Below are 14646 nucleotides of genomic sequence, written 5' to 3' on the forward strand. Positions count from 1 at the left end.
GATCCAAATGTGCTGGGTTTTCACCCAACTTCCTGCACATCCTTTAAATGAGCCCTATGGCATCCACCTCTGGTGTACCTGCACCATTTACATGCCAGGTCACACTAAATGTCTGATCTGTGCCACCCCAAGATTTGTCCCTAACCACATCCCACAGACATCACTAGCCATCTACCGATGGCACCCCAGTGGTATCGACATCTCTAACTTCAAGTAACCTTTGCTTTCCCTCTCTCTCCATCCCTCCTGCTTCCTAGTTCTCCGAGCAGTCTGACTGTCCCCCTGATTAAATGTTATCTCTGTATGCTTCGTCTAGCTAACAATGATCTATTCTACATTTTCTTTGATCGGCATCCCCTTTGTCTCTTTTTCACACATTACACTTCCTTATCTCTCAGTTTCCCTCTCCCCTGACTCTCAGTCTGAAGAAGGAACTCGACCCGAAACATCACCCATTCCTTCTATCCAGAGATGCTACCTGTCCCACTGAGTTACTCCAGCTTTTTGTTTCCATCTTCGATGTAAACCAGCATCTACAGTTCCTTCCTACACATCAGTAGCCATGTTTGAGTCAAGTGGAAGCCTTATGTGTGCTTGCATGAAAGGCAGCTGAATTTTAAAGCCAGTTTTAAATTACAATATGGTGAATATTTGCTGAGCAAAATCCTTATTTTTCTGTTATTTACAATTTAGAGCAGAAAATATTAATGAAATAACGAATTCCCTATTATTTAAATGCAACCATTAGAGTGTGCACACTTCCCCATGACTATGTGGGCACATGGGTACCCTAGTTTCTTACAACATCCCAAAATGTTGGGGCAACAGCATTAGTGCAAAAAACAACAAGAAGCTGGTCAAACTGGTTAAACGAGCTAGCTCAGTGCTGGAGGGGAGAGTAGACTCTGGGACGGATGTGCTTGAGAGGCGTATGAGGCACAAGGTGCAGGTCATCCTGAAAAACCCCGGGCATCCCCTCCATGTAATTCTGGAGAGTCAAAAGAGCACTCGGAACAACAACCGGCTCCTCTCCCTGCCCTGTAGAACGGAGCGGTTCAGGAGATCCTTCACCCCTGCAGCCATTAGATTTTATAATTCGGACCGCTAGGCTGTAGGGGGATGCATTCTTGCAATTTTTAATTTTTAATTGTTAATTATTGGTCTTTTTAAGTATTTATTGCTCTCAGGTAGTGTCCACAGTGTATTCTATGTATTTTCTGTCTGCGTTCGTTTTGAATCTGTGGGTTTGTTGGTTGGGGGCTTCTGGACATCTGAATTTCCCTGAGGGGATCAATAAAGTATTTTTTTTATTATTATTATTATTATTATTATTATTATTATTATTATTATTATTATTAAATGTGTCAGGAGCATCAATACTCAATGGAAATTACCCCTAGTGTGGATGGTCAGTGGAACAATTAGAGAAGATCTGATCGCCATGGCAAGAGAATAGATTGTGAGGAAGTAAATTAGGGAATGGGATCAATGGGATTGTTCTGTGGGCCAGGGCAGATGTGGTGCAAATGGCCACTTTCTGCTTTGTAAGAAAATACGAAAGCAAGAAAAGTAAAAATACAGCCATTGGTAACAGTTAACTTATGTCTTATTATTCTAGTCTGCCAGTGACAGACTAAGCTTTAACGTGCAGCAACAGATCCTCTACAATACCCAGTACCAGGGGGAATAGAAGCTAGGCCAATACACTGACGCTTGCATTTCCTGAACAATTGAACATTTGTGAAACCTTTCGTTTAATATTATATTCAGCCAAAATATAAACAAGGCAATAAAGAAAACTATTTATCGCCATGGGATACTTCAGCCCAGAAATCAGCACTCTCTTTGTATGTTGTCATAAAAAATGTGCTTCCAATATATTTGAATTAGATTTTGATATGTTTACATTCTTCATAAAACTGTGAAAGAGTTTGACTGAAGGGTCCTGTTAATGCAGTCACTGTGAATAATCAGATTCTCCTTTATGATATTCAAAACACTTGCTTACCCTTGTTTACCCTCCAGGGATGAATAAAAAGCAGCAGAAGGTGGCAACCAAGGATGAACAGCCTTCAAACAATAAAGCAGCCACTTTGCAGGTATTGGAATGCTGTCAAGATGATTTCCATCGCGCGCTATCCATCACGTAGTTGTGACAAGTAGCGTGTATAAAGATGCAGTACAGTGTGCCAGCAACAAAACAGTCTGTATTTAATCAGCCCACTCTGAACATTGTGTTTAAAGAGGTTTCCAGGGGAATATCCATTATGTTCGGCCAATCTGGCACATGGTCAGTCGTTCCCTGAGCACTTACCTGAGGCCAGAGGACAATTTGAGAGGGCTGGGGAATTGGCAAGGCCCACATTTAGGAACCCTAGGTGTATACAAGGAGCCATTCTACATGATAAAGAATATAGATCATCTGCAACAACTTGCATGTATATGATGGCTTTGCTGCTATAATATATCCCATGACATTTCAGCACAGAATACTGCCTATGGATGAGGCAGGAAAGTTGATGTGTCAAAGGCCCTTGGTATACTGGGAGCCACCTGATTTGCTTGCCATGGGGGACTGACCTGGTTCCATTCTCCCAATACCGGCATATCCTAACTCGAACTCAAGTTACCTGCTGCTAATTAAAATCATAATTGCGAGAGCATGGAAAAGACCTGAAATTAAATTTTGCAGGTGGCACAATGCGTTGGTGTACACAACACGTTTCACCAGCTTTTTTACTATTGAAGTCTACATAGATAAAAAATGGAAAAAGTGAAATGGACTGCCAACTCTACCACCAATGTCAAAGTCAATTTCCTTGGTTATTTTCTTTGATTTCTACATTTTTGATATATTTGGCTTTGCTAGCTGCCTACCTACAAGTTAGGAAAAGGATTGAGGAGGGGTGAGAAATTGGGTGGAAGAGCGCAGATTTTTGTTCTGATACACTCCCTTAATAAATTGTACTGTATGCCAGATGGTGGAAAACAAAATGACGGAGGAAGTGAACAGGTCAGGCAGCATCTGTGGGGGAAAATGGGCAGACAAAGTTTTGAGTTGATGCCCTTCTTCAGACACCAAATGCCACCTTGGCGAAACTGCACATAGATAGATATTGTTCACTGGAAACATCCTGACATCTAAATAAAATAGAAGGTCATAAATTAAATTATAAAGAATTAAACTCAAAGTTGAATTTAACTTTCCACGTACATTAACTAATAACCTTTGTCTTTAGAGTTTTGCTTATCCTTGAACATCTTTTCAATATTAAGTCCGTGGCTACAACATGGCTGGTGAGGGCTTGCTAAAGGGAAATAAAGACTATAGCCAATTTTGGAGATCTTTGTACCCAGAAGACTCTCACATCTCAAACTGAGTGATAGCAGTCAGGGATGATCGTTTAACTGGTGTCCAGCCACATGACACTTTTAATTCTCTTCCCCATTATCTTATACCTGCAGCCTTTCATCCTTAGTCCTCCACCCAAGAGAATAGCCTCTCACTATCTGCACTGTACAGACCCTTCATCATTTTATATTCTCCATAAAAAGAAATATTCCCATCATAAGATCATGAGATAGGAGCAGAATTTGGCCATTTGGCCCATCAAGTCTACTCCGCCATTCTATCATGGCTGATCTATCTCCCCCTCCCAACCCCATTCTCCTGCCTTCACCCCATAACCTCTGACACTCGCAACAACCAAGTCTCTATCTATCTCTGCCTTAAATATATCCAATGACTGTGCCTCAGCCTTCTGTGACAAAAATAAATTCATAGATTCACTACTCTCTGACTAAAGAAGTTACCCTCTATCTTCTATATCCATTATTGTAATGGTAGTTCCCCCCAACCCCCCAAAAAAAATCATTCTTGTGCACAGTTTCTGGACCTTCCCGAATGCTTCACGTCCATCCCGATGACAAGAAATGAACACAGTGCTTCAAAGGCAGACCAGTGTTTCACAAAGGATCAACATAATGACTCTGCTCTTATACTCAAAGCCTATTGATGAAACTCAGAACCATGTCATAAAATTAACCCATTTTATTTCTTCCAGTCACAGAAAAAAGGACAGCAACCCCAGTTTTTGCAGAGTCGTAACCTGAAGTGTATAGCCTTATGTGAAGGTATGTTCCCCATTTGTAGCTTGCCAAACCTCCAAACACAAGGTTAAAGGATATATATCGAAAAACATTGTAAAATCTACCAATAGATCATTTTAATTTTTAATGAGAGCTGTGACTCTAGAGGGAATAGGTCTATAACTGGAAGCTGATCCAGTTTTGAAGCACTTTCATCAAGTGTTAAAAGGACATTTAATTTTGTGGTCAAGAGGCTAGATTAACTTTATCACTCTCAGATGCCTGTTGAATAAGATACTTTACTTCGGAGTCACGTGAGTGACTACGTGAAGACCCCGTCCAGTACACATGCGTGCCATATCGTCTATCGCAGGATGAAGTGATTCTTCTGCCAGCAACAGACCTGAGGTAAGTTTTTTAAAATAATTTCAGGTTTTTAAAATCTTCTTGCAGGAATCTCTACTTAGAGATCCTGCTTAAAGTTCGGGGCTAAGTCGGGATGGAGGGAAAACCCCAGTCTCGAACTTCAGGGAACCCCGGTCACGGGGAATCCTGCCCACGGACCTAGGTGCTCGGAACTGCGGAATGCGGGTAGCGAGCGGCGGCAAATTCACCATTGAGCCGCTGGCAGTAAAACCAACGGCTTCATATGGTGGAGAACCCGCTCGGGAGACCTCAGGGAGCGGACGGTGGGGATTCGCCTACATAGCCGCTGGCTGTGGAGCCAGGGGCTTCATATTGGTGTCGGGGAGGGCACCTGCATAGCCGCCCCGGAGAACGCGGGGAGCGAACGGCGGCGGATTCGCCTTCGAGCCACTGGCTGCGGAGCCAGCGGCTTCATATTGGTGCTGGGGAGGGTACTTGCATAGCCACTCCGGAGACCGCGGGGAGCGAACGGCGGCAGATTCGCGTTCGAGCCGCTGGCTGCGGAGCCAGTGCTTTATATTGGTGCAGGGGGTACCCGCATAGCCGCTCCAGAGACCACGGGAAATGAGGAGCGGACGGCGGTGGATTCACCTTCGAGCCGCTGGCAGTGATGCCTGCGGCTTCATATTGGTGCTGGGGACACCGGGACAGCCGGTCCGGAGACCGTAGAATACGGGGAGCGACCGAGAACCCGCTCCGTAGACTGCGGGATACGAGGAGCAGACGGCAGTAAGTATACCCCCCCCCCCGACTTTGTAAATTGCGGCTATCCCTTTGATAATGACCGCGGGGATATCCCGGCTGCAGTTACTGCGGGGATACCCAGATGGGGGGGGGGGGGGAAGAAAGGTCATTGGAAGATGCGCCAACCCCGTACGCGAGCTCCTCTACCTCCAGGAGCAGATGTAAAATCATGCATACATGTTTGAGGCAGCTCCTGGTCGGGTTGCGTAAGTCCTCCCATTCGGATAAAGATATGGAACCTCATCAATGATGTCTCCAGTCACAGATACAAGTTGGTAATATTAAACTGGTTTGAATATTTACACTGGTTTGGGATAACACTAGATTAGTTTATACTGCACACAGGTATGGTTGGAGTTGCCTTTTAAGACAAGGCTCACAAGAATGGGATGTGGACTGATCATTGACAACAGCCTCAAACCACATGTGCAATATAGACTTTTCTGAATAACTTCCATGTGATCATTTCCACTCACAGGGTTGAAGATATTTGAAATTTAACTTGATGAGGCAACAATTCAACTCAGTAGCGTTACAGTGGTCTAACTCCAGTTTCCAGATTATTTACCAAATCACTACGATCAGTGCTTCGACTGCACAGAGCTAACAAATAAGTAGCATGGCCAATCTGGATGATATTGAACATACTGGATTTTACTAAATTAGCCTTATCAGCCACATAGCTATATTTGAGGAATTGGTTCACACCCGTCCAGTTAAATTTAAATTAAGTTAATACCAACTGAAACTATTGATTGTTGGGATACAATCATCCATTTATTGGTCTGGGATCAGCTCTGAGATAAAAATTAGACCTCTGCTATTTTTAGCTGAAATAATCAAAGTCACTATGATGGACAGCTTTGCTCCATTAAAACCTCTTATCCGTAAATCTTCAGTCATTTCCAAACTGATGTTATTGCCCAAAGATGGGTAATTTACTAATACCATCTCAAGTTACGGAGGCAGATGGGATTAGCATGAATTATCAAGTGTTCAGTCATGGTATCAACTGCCAATGGACACCAGGTGCATTCTGGGCATTAAAGAGTGTGTAGATATGCACATAAGGCATGCACAAGTCCAAGGTGATACACTTTGGAGGTGGTATATGTTAATCACAAAGGTACAATCAAATCAAAGTATCCGGTGATAGTTTTACCAAACCACATTTAGCACTGGTGTATTATTATGCAAAATTAATGACAACATAGAATGAATGTGTGATCACAAAGTATTTAATGACAATGTGGATTGATAGAACACTAACTATTGAGTTGTTTGCATCCAGTTTCAATCAACAGAGAACGAGGCATACAGTGGCGAAGGGTGCATTCTCGCTACACTAGGAAGGAATGTTCTTTTATGTCTTCCTCCATTTGGCCTCAAGACGGGTTTTGCAAAATTCAGCAAGATTCCCGCTTCTGGGTTTTCATAGTGCCTGCCTGGGTTATACACCTATGGCTCCTGCTGAGGCGAAGAATGAACATAAAACCTTACATGGTTAATCCCGGATAAAAAGATGCTGGTTCAGTTGTGACGTTGAAACCATCCTCTGCATGATATAATCGATCATAGACTCACAGACTCTGAGAGATCGTTTCTGCGGCTTGGGTTGTCAAACCATAGGCGTTAAGAGTGCTCACTACAGATTACAGGGATAGCACCATATAGCAGCTATCTGCATAGGAGATGGGAAGCATTGTTTAAGCTTCCTTACGTTTAGCTCGGCACGGATGACTGACACATTAAAATTCAGTTTTATGAGATTATAACATTAAGTTACTATTCCATTACTGTGCCTTAAGTACCTCCTAATCATTTGGCTGATGAGTACATAAACCACTCTGTCCAGTTCTCACCCTCTGATATCCAGAGAATGAAGGTACCGTCAGCTTAAAACCTCCCAGGTTTAGGAACGCAGATATATGGGTTGTTAACATTGTCCTACATCACTTCACTGATGGGCATCAGCAACATCCCTGCCCATGGTCATACTCACGTACTAGTAATTACGCCATGACACTGAGTACAGGGCTATGGGTCCAGTCATTGCAACACTGGATAGGATTATCATATCTGCGGGCTATTATAACATGTTTGTTTATGATTAATCAAGCAGATTAGACAGGGAATAAGACCAAACTAGAGTTGCATACCCCGTGGACCTTGGGTTGTGTGTGTTCACACATTTACACCAGTATGTCAAGGTTTCTAAGAGCTTTATAGACTGACAGCAATATTATAAGTTACATAAAATCTTGTTAGAAGGTATCACTACGAACCTTCTCCAGTTGGTTATATGGGTCTGGCATATACAGGAGTGTACATTGACATTGAGTCTCACTCCACCAGGACCGCTATATCTCAGCAGCAGGGATGGACCACATCCTAGCGGTTGCAGGATGGTCAAACTATTGATCTGTCCAAATATTCAGAATAAATCTATTGCCAGAACAGGGATATTTGCCAACTCTATGTTAGGTATGGTTCATACTTCCTCCAGGTTGATGGAGGTTAATATTGCCACTATTATGCATCAACATGTCTATATCTATATCATGTCTGAATGCATTCTTAATGCTCACTCATCATTGGCCTACGGATGCAGTGTATGACACCTGGACTTGGTTCCACGGCATGAAATCACAGAGCTTTAAAATCTTCACGTAGTCACTCATGTGACTCCGAAGTAAAATACTAAGATTAAACGAGAACTTACCAGTTTGAAGTTTGATCTTTATTTTATGAGGAGTAACGTTGAGGGATTACGTGCCCTCCGCTCCCAGCCCTCTATCATAAAGTTCAACAGGTATTATGGTTCTCGTTATCTTACTATGTTCAGTTCAACAACTGTTTTCATGATTTCACACCGCTGCTTTGAAGATTGACACGCATGCGTACTGGACGGGGTCTTCACGTAATCCCTCAACGTTACTCCTCATAAAATAACGATCAAACTTCAAACTGGTAAGTTCTCGTTTAATCTTACTAATCTATCATGTTGCAGAACTTCCATTGCCCTGGCATTCTCACATTGTTCTCTGGTCATGTGGAATGCTAAGTAGGATATTTGACATACAGCACATCTTGAGGGATTAAAATATTCTCTTATGCTGTTAAAGTTCCATTGGAAAATACTAGCCACAAGTTTGACTACATGGCGTCAGCACTCCAATGACTGACCAGAATATGTGAAAGATTTAATTTACAAGCTCAAGCCTGGATATCACTTTGGAAATGGATATGTTTTAGTTTTACATTTATTATTGTCATGTATACCAAGGTACAGAGAAAACTTTGTTTTGCAAGCTATCCAAACAGAAAAGATATACCATAACAAAGGTAGAAATATAACACAGATATGACATTGTAGTGAAGCAATTTACACCATAACTGTCAATAAACAAAATCTGAAGTGTAATAGAGATGTTAATAAATTGTTTATACATGCCACTGGTATCGGTATGTTTTGTGAATAACTGAGAAAGTGCAGTATAACTTTAGAAAATAGGAGGATGAATCAGCCACTGAACCCTTCAAGCCTGCCCTACCATTCACTGTGGTCTGTCCCAGATCTGTCCTCACCTCCTCCTTTGTGCCAATTCTTTGTTGTCCACTATTCCCTGATCTTTCAGAACTGATTTAACTTCTTAAATACCTTTCAACCAGGTTTTTCACTGTGTCTTGGTACATGTGACAATAATAGACCAATACCAATGATCTAGCCTTCACCTCCCTCTGGGGTAAAGAAGTCCAAAGATTCACCATCCTTTGCAAGAAGTTCCTGCAAACTCTAGCTTAAAAGACCACCTCTAATATGATCCCTTGTTCGAGATTTCCTCACAAGTGGAATCAACATGTCACGCACCCTGTCATCCCCCCCCCCCCCCCCCCCCCCCCCCCCCCCCCCCCACCTCCCCCCCCAAGGATTGAATATAAGTTCACAAGACATAGGAGCAGAATTAGGCAATTTGGCCCATCTAGCCTCCTCCACCATTCAATCAATGCTGATGCTGATGCATCTTTCATCACAAGAATATATAGATGCCTTTATATTTTGCTCATCTGCCATCTTTCCCCATATGGAAACTAATCTGCCATGAGATTCCCCTTATTGTAGTCCGTGATCTCGCACTTTCCATCATTAAACTCACAAGTTTTTTCCTAATAATTCAGACGTCGAAACAACCTTTTTGCAACATATCCTTCTCCTTATTTTGTGTCATCAACAAACTCAAATTGGTGCTCTGCTCCCACCTCCAAGTTGTTAATATAAATAAGTAACAGAGAACCAATAATGAATCTTTGGAGCACTCCACTAAGAAACATCCGTCCAACCTAAAAGATCACATTCATTCTGATCCTCTGTCCTTGCTGTGATAACCAATTTTCAACATATGCTACACACTTCCGCTAATACAATGAATTATCTTGTGAACCTGCCTTTTTGTGTGACATCTTGTCAATCATTTTCTGAAATAACATCTGGCCCTGGAAATACCGGCAACCGTAAGGTTTTTACACACCATCATGGCAGGTTTCCCATGAAAGGGATGGTGGATTGGGGGAGGGCGATAGGAATTGATGAAAGTGACTTAGTACAGAAATTGCAGATCTTTTTATGATATATTTGCAGAATGTTGGGAGTGGACCAGGCAACTGCTCTGTCAAGAATAGCGTGTGGAAACATTTCTTGGTTTAGAAAAAAAAGAAAAATACAATGCTCATTAATTATATAATATATTTATATTTTGGCAAAGCAAATGGTACCAACCAAGTCAGAAAGGGAAATCTTCAGCCATTGGATTGAGAGGCCGGGTAAGAGTGATGGGCAGAAAACCGTTGGTGTGTAAATATATCACTGGTCAAAATGGTCAATAAATTCAATTTCAGAATTACCCTTGGAAAATGGCTAAGAGCATAAAACCAAATGGTTGGTGGTATTGACAAAACAGCTTTCAAGAAATGAGGAAAGATTTAAAGAAACATAATTATAGAGAAAATTTGAGAAAAATAACTAAGACAGATGAAAAAACAATTGTGACCGTTTCTTTTTGTAGTGATTACTTCACCAGATTTGCACAAACACGGCGAAATTTGGGTAGTTCCGCAAACAGATCACGTCTGCACAAGATTCTTCTTTGTGTAAGTGTTGTTAGATTTCTGTTCTCTATTCATTTGATAAGATTTTTTTTAATGGAATTATCTCAGATCCCAACAATTGTCTAACGGATTGCAGCCGAATTGTGGAAACCAAGTTCTCTTCAATGGAAAATCTTAACTGTAATTTCTAAAGTTATGTTCTACCGTTCAAGATTTTTCCTCCATTTTGTATTCAATGTTTTCTAATAACAAAGTGTGGATCCAGGAAAGGAACTTGCATTTAAACAATGGGTTATTGTGTTTAAGGGTATGATATAAGCATACAAACGTATGAATTAGGATCGCAGAGGGCTAATGCCCTCTCAAGCCTGTGCCACTACTTGAGGAGATAGTGGCTAATCTGATTATAACCTCAACACTACATTCCCATCTGTGCATGGTATCTGTTCACCCTTCCCTTATTACCTACTTTGTAAATACTGGTTTCACTACCCTTTGAGGAAAACAGTTCCAAAAACTCATGACCTTCAAAAAAAAGGTCTCATCTCTTTCTTTAACAGATTCATAAATTCATAGTTCTACATTATCTTATAATAATAAACATCACCTCCACATCCACCTGATTAGACCTTATACATTCTTAGATTTTGATAACTTCCAAATGCTGGTAGAATTTTATTACAATCCAAGGTCTTGATTATTTTGACTAAAGCAAAGCATCTGATAAAATACAGCACCGTATACTTAATGTGCATGAAACATAAGGTACAGGACGAATGGAAATGTTCATTGGTAGTACTTTGAAATGGTATATGAAAATAGCTTTTCAATAGGATGCTCTTGGATTTTCCTTTTGCCCTTAATTATATTTATGTTATATTCTTGTAATCATGTTTCCGTTTATTTTTTGTTCAATTATGGGTTATCTTGTCTGTTCTGAAGTATCTTGTCTGTTTCTTCAGGAATCAGTAAGTAAGGCATTATCTCAGATGCCACTGAAATAGAATAAAATAGAATCAGAAAATGTTGCATTGAAATTTCAACAGAAAATGTTCGAAAGGCCTCAGTAGATCAGGCAGCATCTGGGGAAAGAGAAACAAATTTTAATTTCCAGGTCGAAGACGTTTCATCAGGGCTGAGAAAGTGAAAAAAAATGTTTGTTTAACAATGCACAAAATTAGGTCAAAGTGCATACCTCAGAAAGAGTAAGGCCATGTTACCAAGGTGGTCTCAAAGTTTACAGAACCATTTGGTTAGTAAATGAATACGGGTAAAAGGAGAAAGAAAACAAACAAAGGGACATGTTAAAGCTCTATTGACCTCTTGCTTAAATCAAAAAGAGAATGCTGCAATGTCTTCCAGATCCAAGGGTGTCTGTGGAGCGAGAGGAAAAAAAAAGATGAATAATTTTAAACACATAATAGCAGAAAACGCAATATATTTGAAATTGCCGAATTTGATACTGAGACCAGATATGCCCAGATGGAAGATGTGGTCTTACTTCTGAATCTAATATGGGGCCTTGTTAGAACAGTGCAGGATGCCACATTCAGATAAGTCAAAGTGGGAGTGCCTTGCAAGTCTTGATCTTCTATTTGGGCAAACGGTGTTATTTAGAACTCAACATCAAATTCAGCAATTTCCAATAACTTGCTTTATCTTCTTGTATCCCAACTGATCAGTTCTATTGTAATATCCATAATAGCAACTCAGTGTTTTTGCTGTCTCACTATTTGTTTCACTATCCCACCGTCATCCTAGTCTGCTGGGTATTTCCAACGTTCTCCTTTTGGTTTCATGTCTTATCAACATCTCCAACCTGCGTTTCACAACTTTAAGGGCCTGTCCCACTTCGACGACCTAATTTGCGAGTTTAGAAGAGTTTGCGCTCGACTCAAACTTGCAGAATGGTTGACACGTGGTCCTAGGAGGTCCTAGGAGGTCACTGGAACTCTCCTTCATGCTCGAGGGAAGTTCCCTCATACTCGCTCGGTCGAGGAAAATTTTTCAGCATGCTGAAAAATTTTCCGCAAGTAAAAATTTGTCGTCATGGTTCTTTTGAACTCGTAGTACAGTGCGGTGGTAGTGGGGTCACCATGTATTTATAGGCAGTCGAGGTAGGCGTAGGCAATCCCCTTAGCTGACCGGTCATTGTAATTGGCTCATTGTAGTTTTCAAAACCAAGGAAAACCTTGGTAATGCTAAATGCCCGCTAAACTTTATTAAAAGTTGTCTTGCTTCTTAAAAGTGTCTCCACTCCTTCTCCCCCCTTTCTCTCCCCCTTCTCTCCCCCTTCTCTCCCCCACCCCTCCCCGGGCTCTCTAAAGGACTTACCGTACACTGTGCCAGCCGTCTTTTACCTTCCTGTTCATCACAGGTGTGAATTTCAGACACCACTCCCCCGCTTTCCCTGGCCCCCGCCTTTACGATGTGTTTGTGTGTGTGTTGACGGTCGATCCAACTTGCGGTTTCATCGCTGACAGTCGATCCAGCTCGAGGTTTTTCATTGCCCTCGAGCTTGAAGGTCGAAGACAGTCGCTGAAAAGTCGCATTAGTGGGACAGGCCCTTTAAAGGGCCAGTCCCACTAACGCAACCTTTACCTTTATTTATTTTTCTCCCTCTCTCTCTCCCTCTTCACCTCTTCCCCTCTTATTCAGTCCTCAACCTGAAACTTTTTTCTAACTGTGCAGTATTTCCAGCAGTTTAGGTTTATTATTGTCAAGTATACAGGGGTTCAGTGAAAAGCTTTGTTGTGCTTGCTATCCAAACAGATCAAATATATAATACATAACAACAATGAAGTCAAACTCAAGTATAATAAAAAAAATAGCTAAAGGAGAAGATACAGAATGCAGAGTATAATTCTCAGCATTGTAGTGCATCTAGTTCCACAGACAAAGTCTAACGTCCAGAATGAGGTGGAGGTAAATCAGACAGTACCCTAACTAATGGAAGAACCGTTCAGAAGCATAATGACATAGGGGAAAAATCTGTTCCATTTTAGATTTTAGTTCCTCGAGTTTTGTTGTTCAAAAAACTCAATTAGTATTTTGAGCAGGGATATGAAGCCAAGCATCCAGCTCATTTTCCTTAGTTGAACAATGAACAGAAGCTTGAATTTGCTTGTCTTTATAATCATTATTTGTCTCATTTGTTATGATTGCATTATTCCTTGTTTATGAACAATTTATTCCCAACAAAATTAACAATTAGCCTGGGATTAAAATAAAAGTGTACCAAAAAATTAAATTACAATTCACTGTTCTTATTAGTCTTTGGAATTAAAAAATCAATTGTTTTACAGAGTGAAAAGCAATGTTGTTTCTTGAGGGGGTTTATTTTATCACTCCAGAAGTGTAATCAGGCATTTCAAGGTCAGAGTCACCCTTGCAACTTTAACATCCTTTCTGCATGGTATACATGGGAGAATGTCTTCATTTCTCATGTAACATTTTGGAACAATGCTGGGAACGGGTTATATTGTCATGGGGAGATCTGTCATTGGTCATTCCTGAGACACCATGAACCTCAAAGTGCAATGCTGGACTAGATGACCTGCTAGAGAAATAAATTACGTATTCATCCACCCTTCAAGTCTCTCCACCCATTCCTCCCCCAGCCCCATTTCCCACTATATCACCCTTCCTTTAGACTTTAGAAATACAATGTGAAAAAAGGCTCTTCTGCTCACCGTATCACTTCCAAACACAATAATCCTATATACTAGTTCTATCCTACATACTAGAGACAATTTATAATTTACAGGAGCCAATTAACTGAAAAAAACCTGTATGCCTTTCATAGAGTCATAGAGTGTGGAAACAGGCCCTTCGGCCCAACTCGCCTACACCGCCAGCAATGTCCCGGCTACACTAATCCCACTTACCTGCGCTTGGTCCATATCCATGATTTTGTAAGATCTCCCCTCATCCCCCGGCGCTCCATGGAGTAGAGACCCAGCCTACTCAACCTCTCCATATAACTCACACCCTCTAGTCCTGGCAACATCCTTGTAAATCTTTTCTGAACCATTTCAAACCTGACAATATCTTTCCTATAACATGGTGCCCTGAACTGAACACAATATTCTAAATGCAGTCTCACCAATGTCTTACACAACTGCAACATGACCTCCCAACTTCCACACTCAATACTCTGACTGATGAAGGCCAAAGTGCCAATAGCCTTTTTGACCACCTTATCTACCTGCGACTCGACCTTCAAGGAACCATGCACCTGTACGCCTAGATCCCTCTGCTCTACAACACTACCCAGAGGCC

The 14646-nt window shown here is 41.3% G+C and overlaps 1 protein-coding gene across 2 annotated transcripts in view; it reads left to right on the forward strand.

Annotated features, from left to right (window-relative positions):
* Nucleotides 1–14646, forward strand: part of parp8 (poly (ADP-ribose) polymerase family, member 8) — a 404781-nt gene that overhangs the window by 380705 nt on the left and 9430 nt on the right. For both annotated transcript variants that reach the window (XM_055633843.1, XM_055633852.1), the window contains 3 exons: nucleotides 2026–2099; nucleotides 4065–4134; nucleotides 10323–10407. In XM_055633843.1, coding sequence (XP_055489818.1) covers nucleotides 2026–2099; nucleotides 4065–4134; nucleotides 10323–10407 — 229 coding nt within the window. The remainder of the gene's footprint in view (nucleotides 1–2025; nucleotides 2100–4064; nucleotides 4135–10322; nucleotides 10408–14646) is intronic.

Source organism: Leucoraja erinacea, chromosome 1 (assembly GCF_028641065.1).
Source record: "Leucoraja erinacea ecotype New England chromosome 1, Leri_hhj_1, whole genome shotgun sequence".
NCBI classification, from domain to species: Eukaryota; Metazoa; Chordata; class Chondrichthyes; order Rajiformes; family Rajidae; genus Leucoraja; species Leucoraja erinaceus.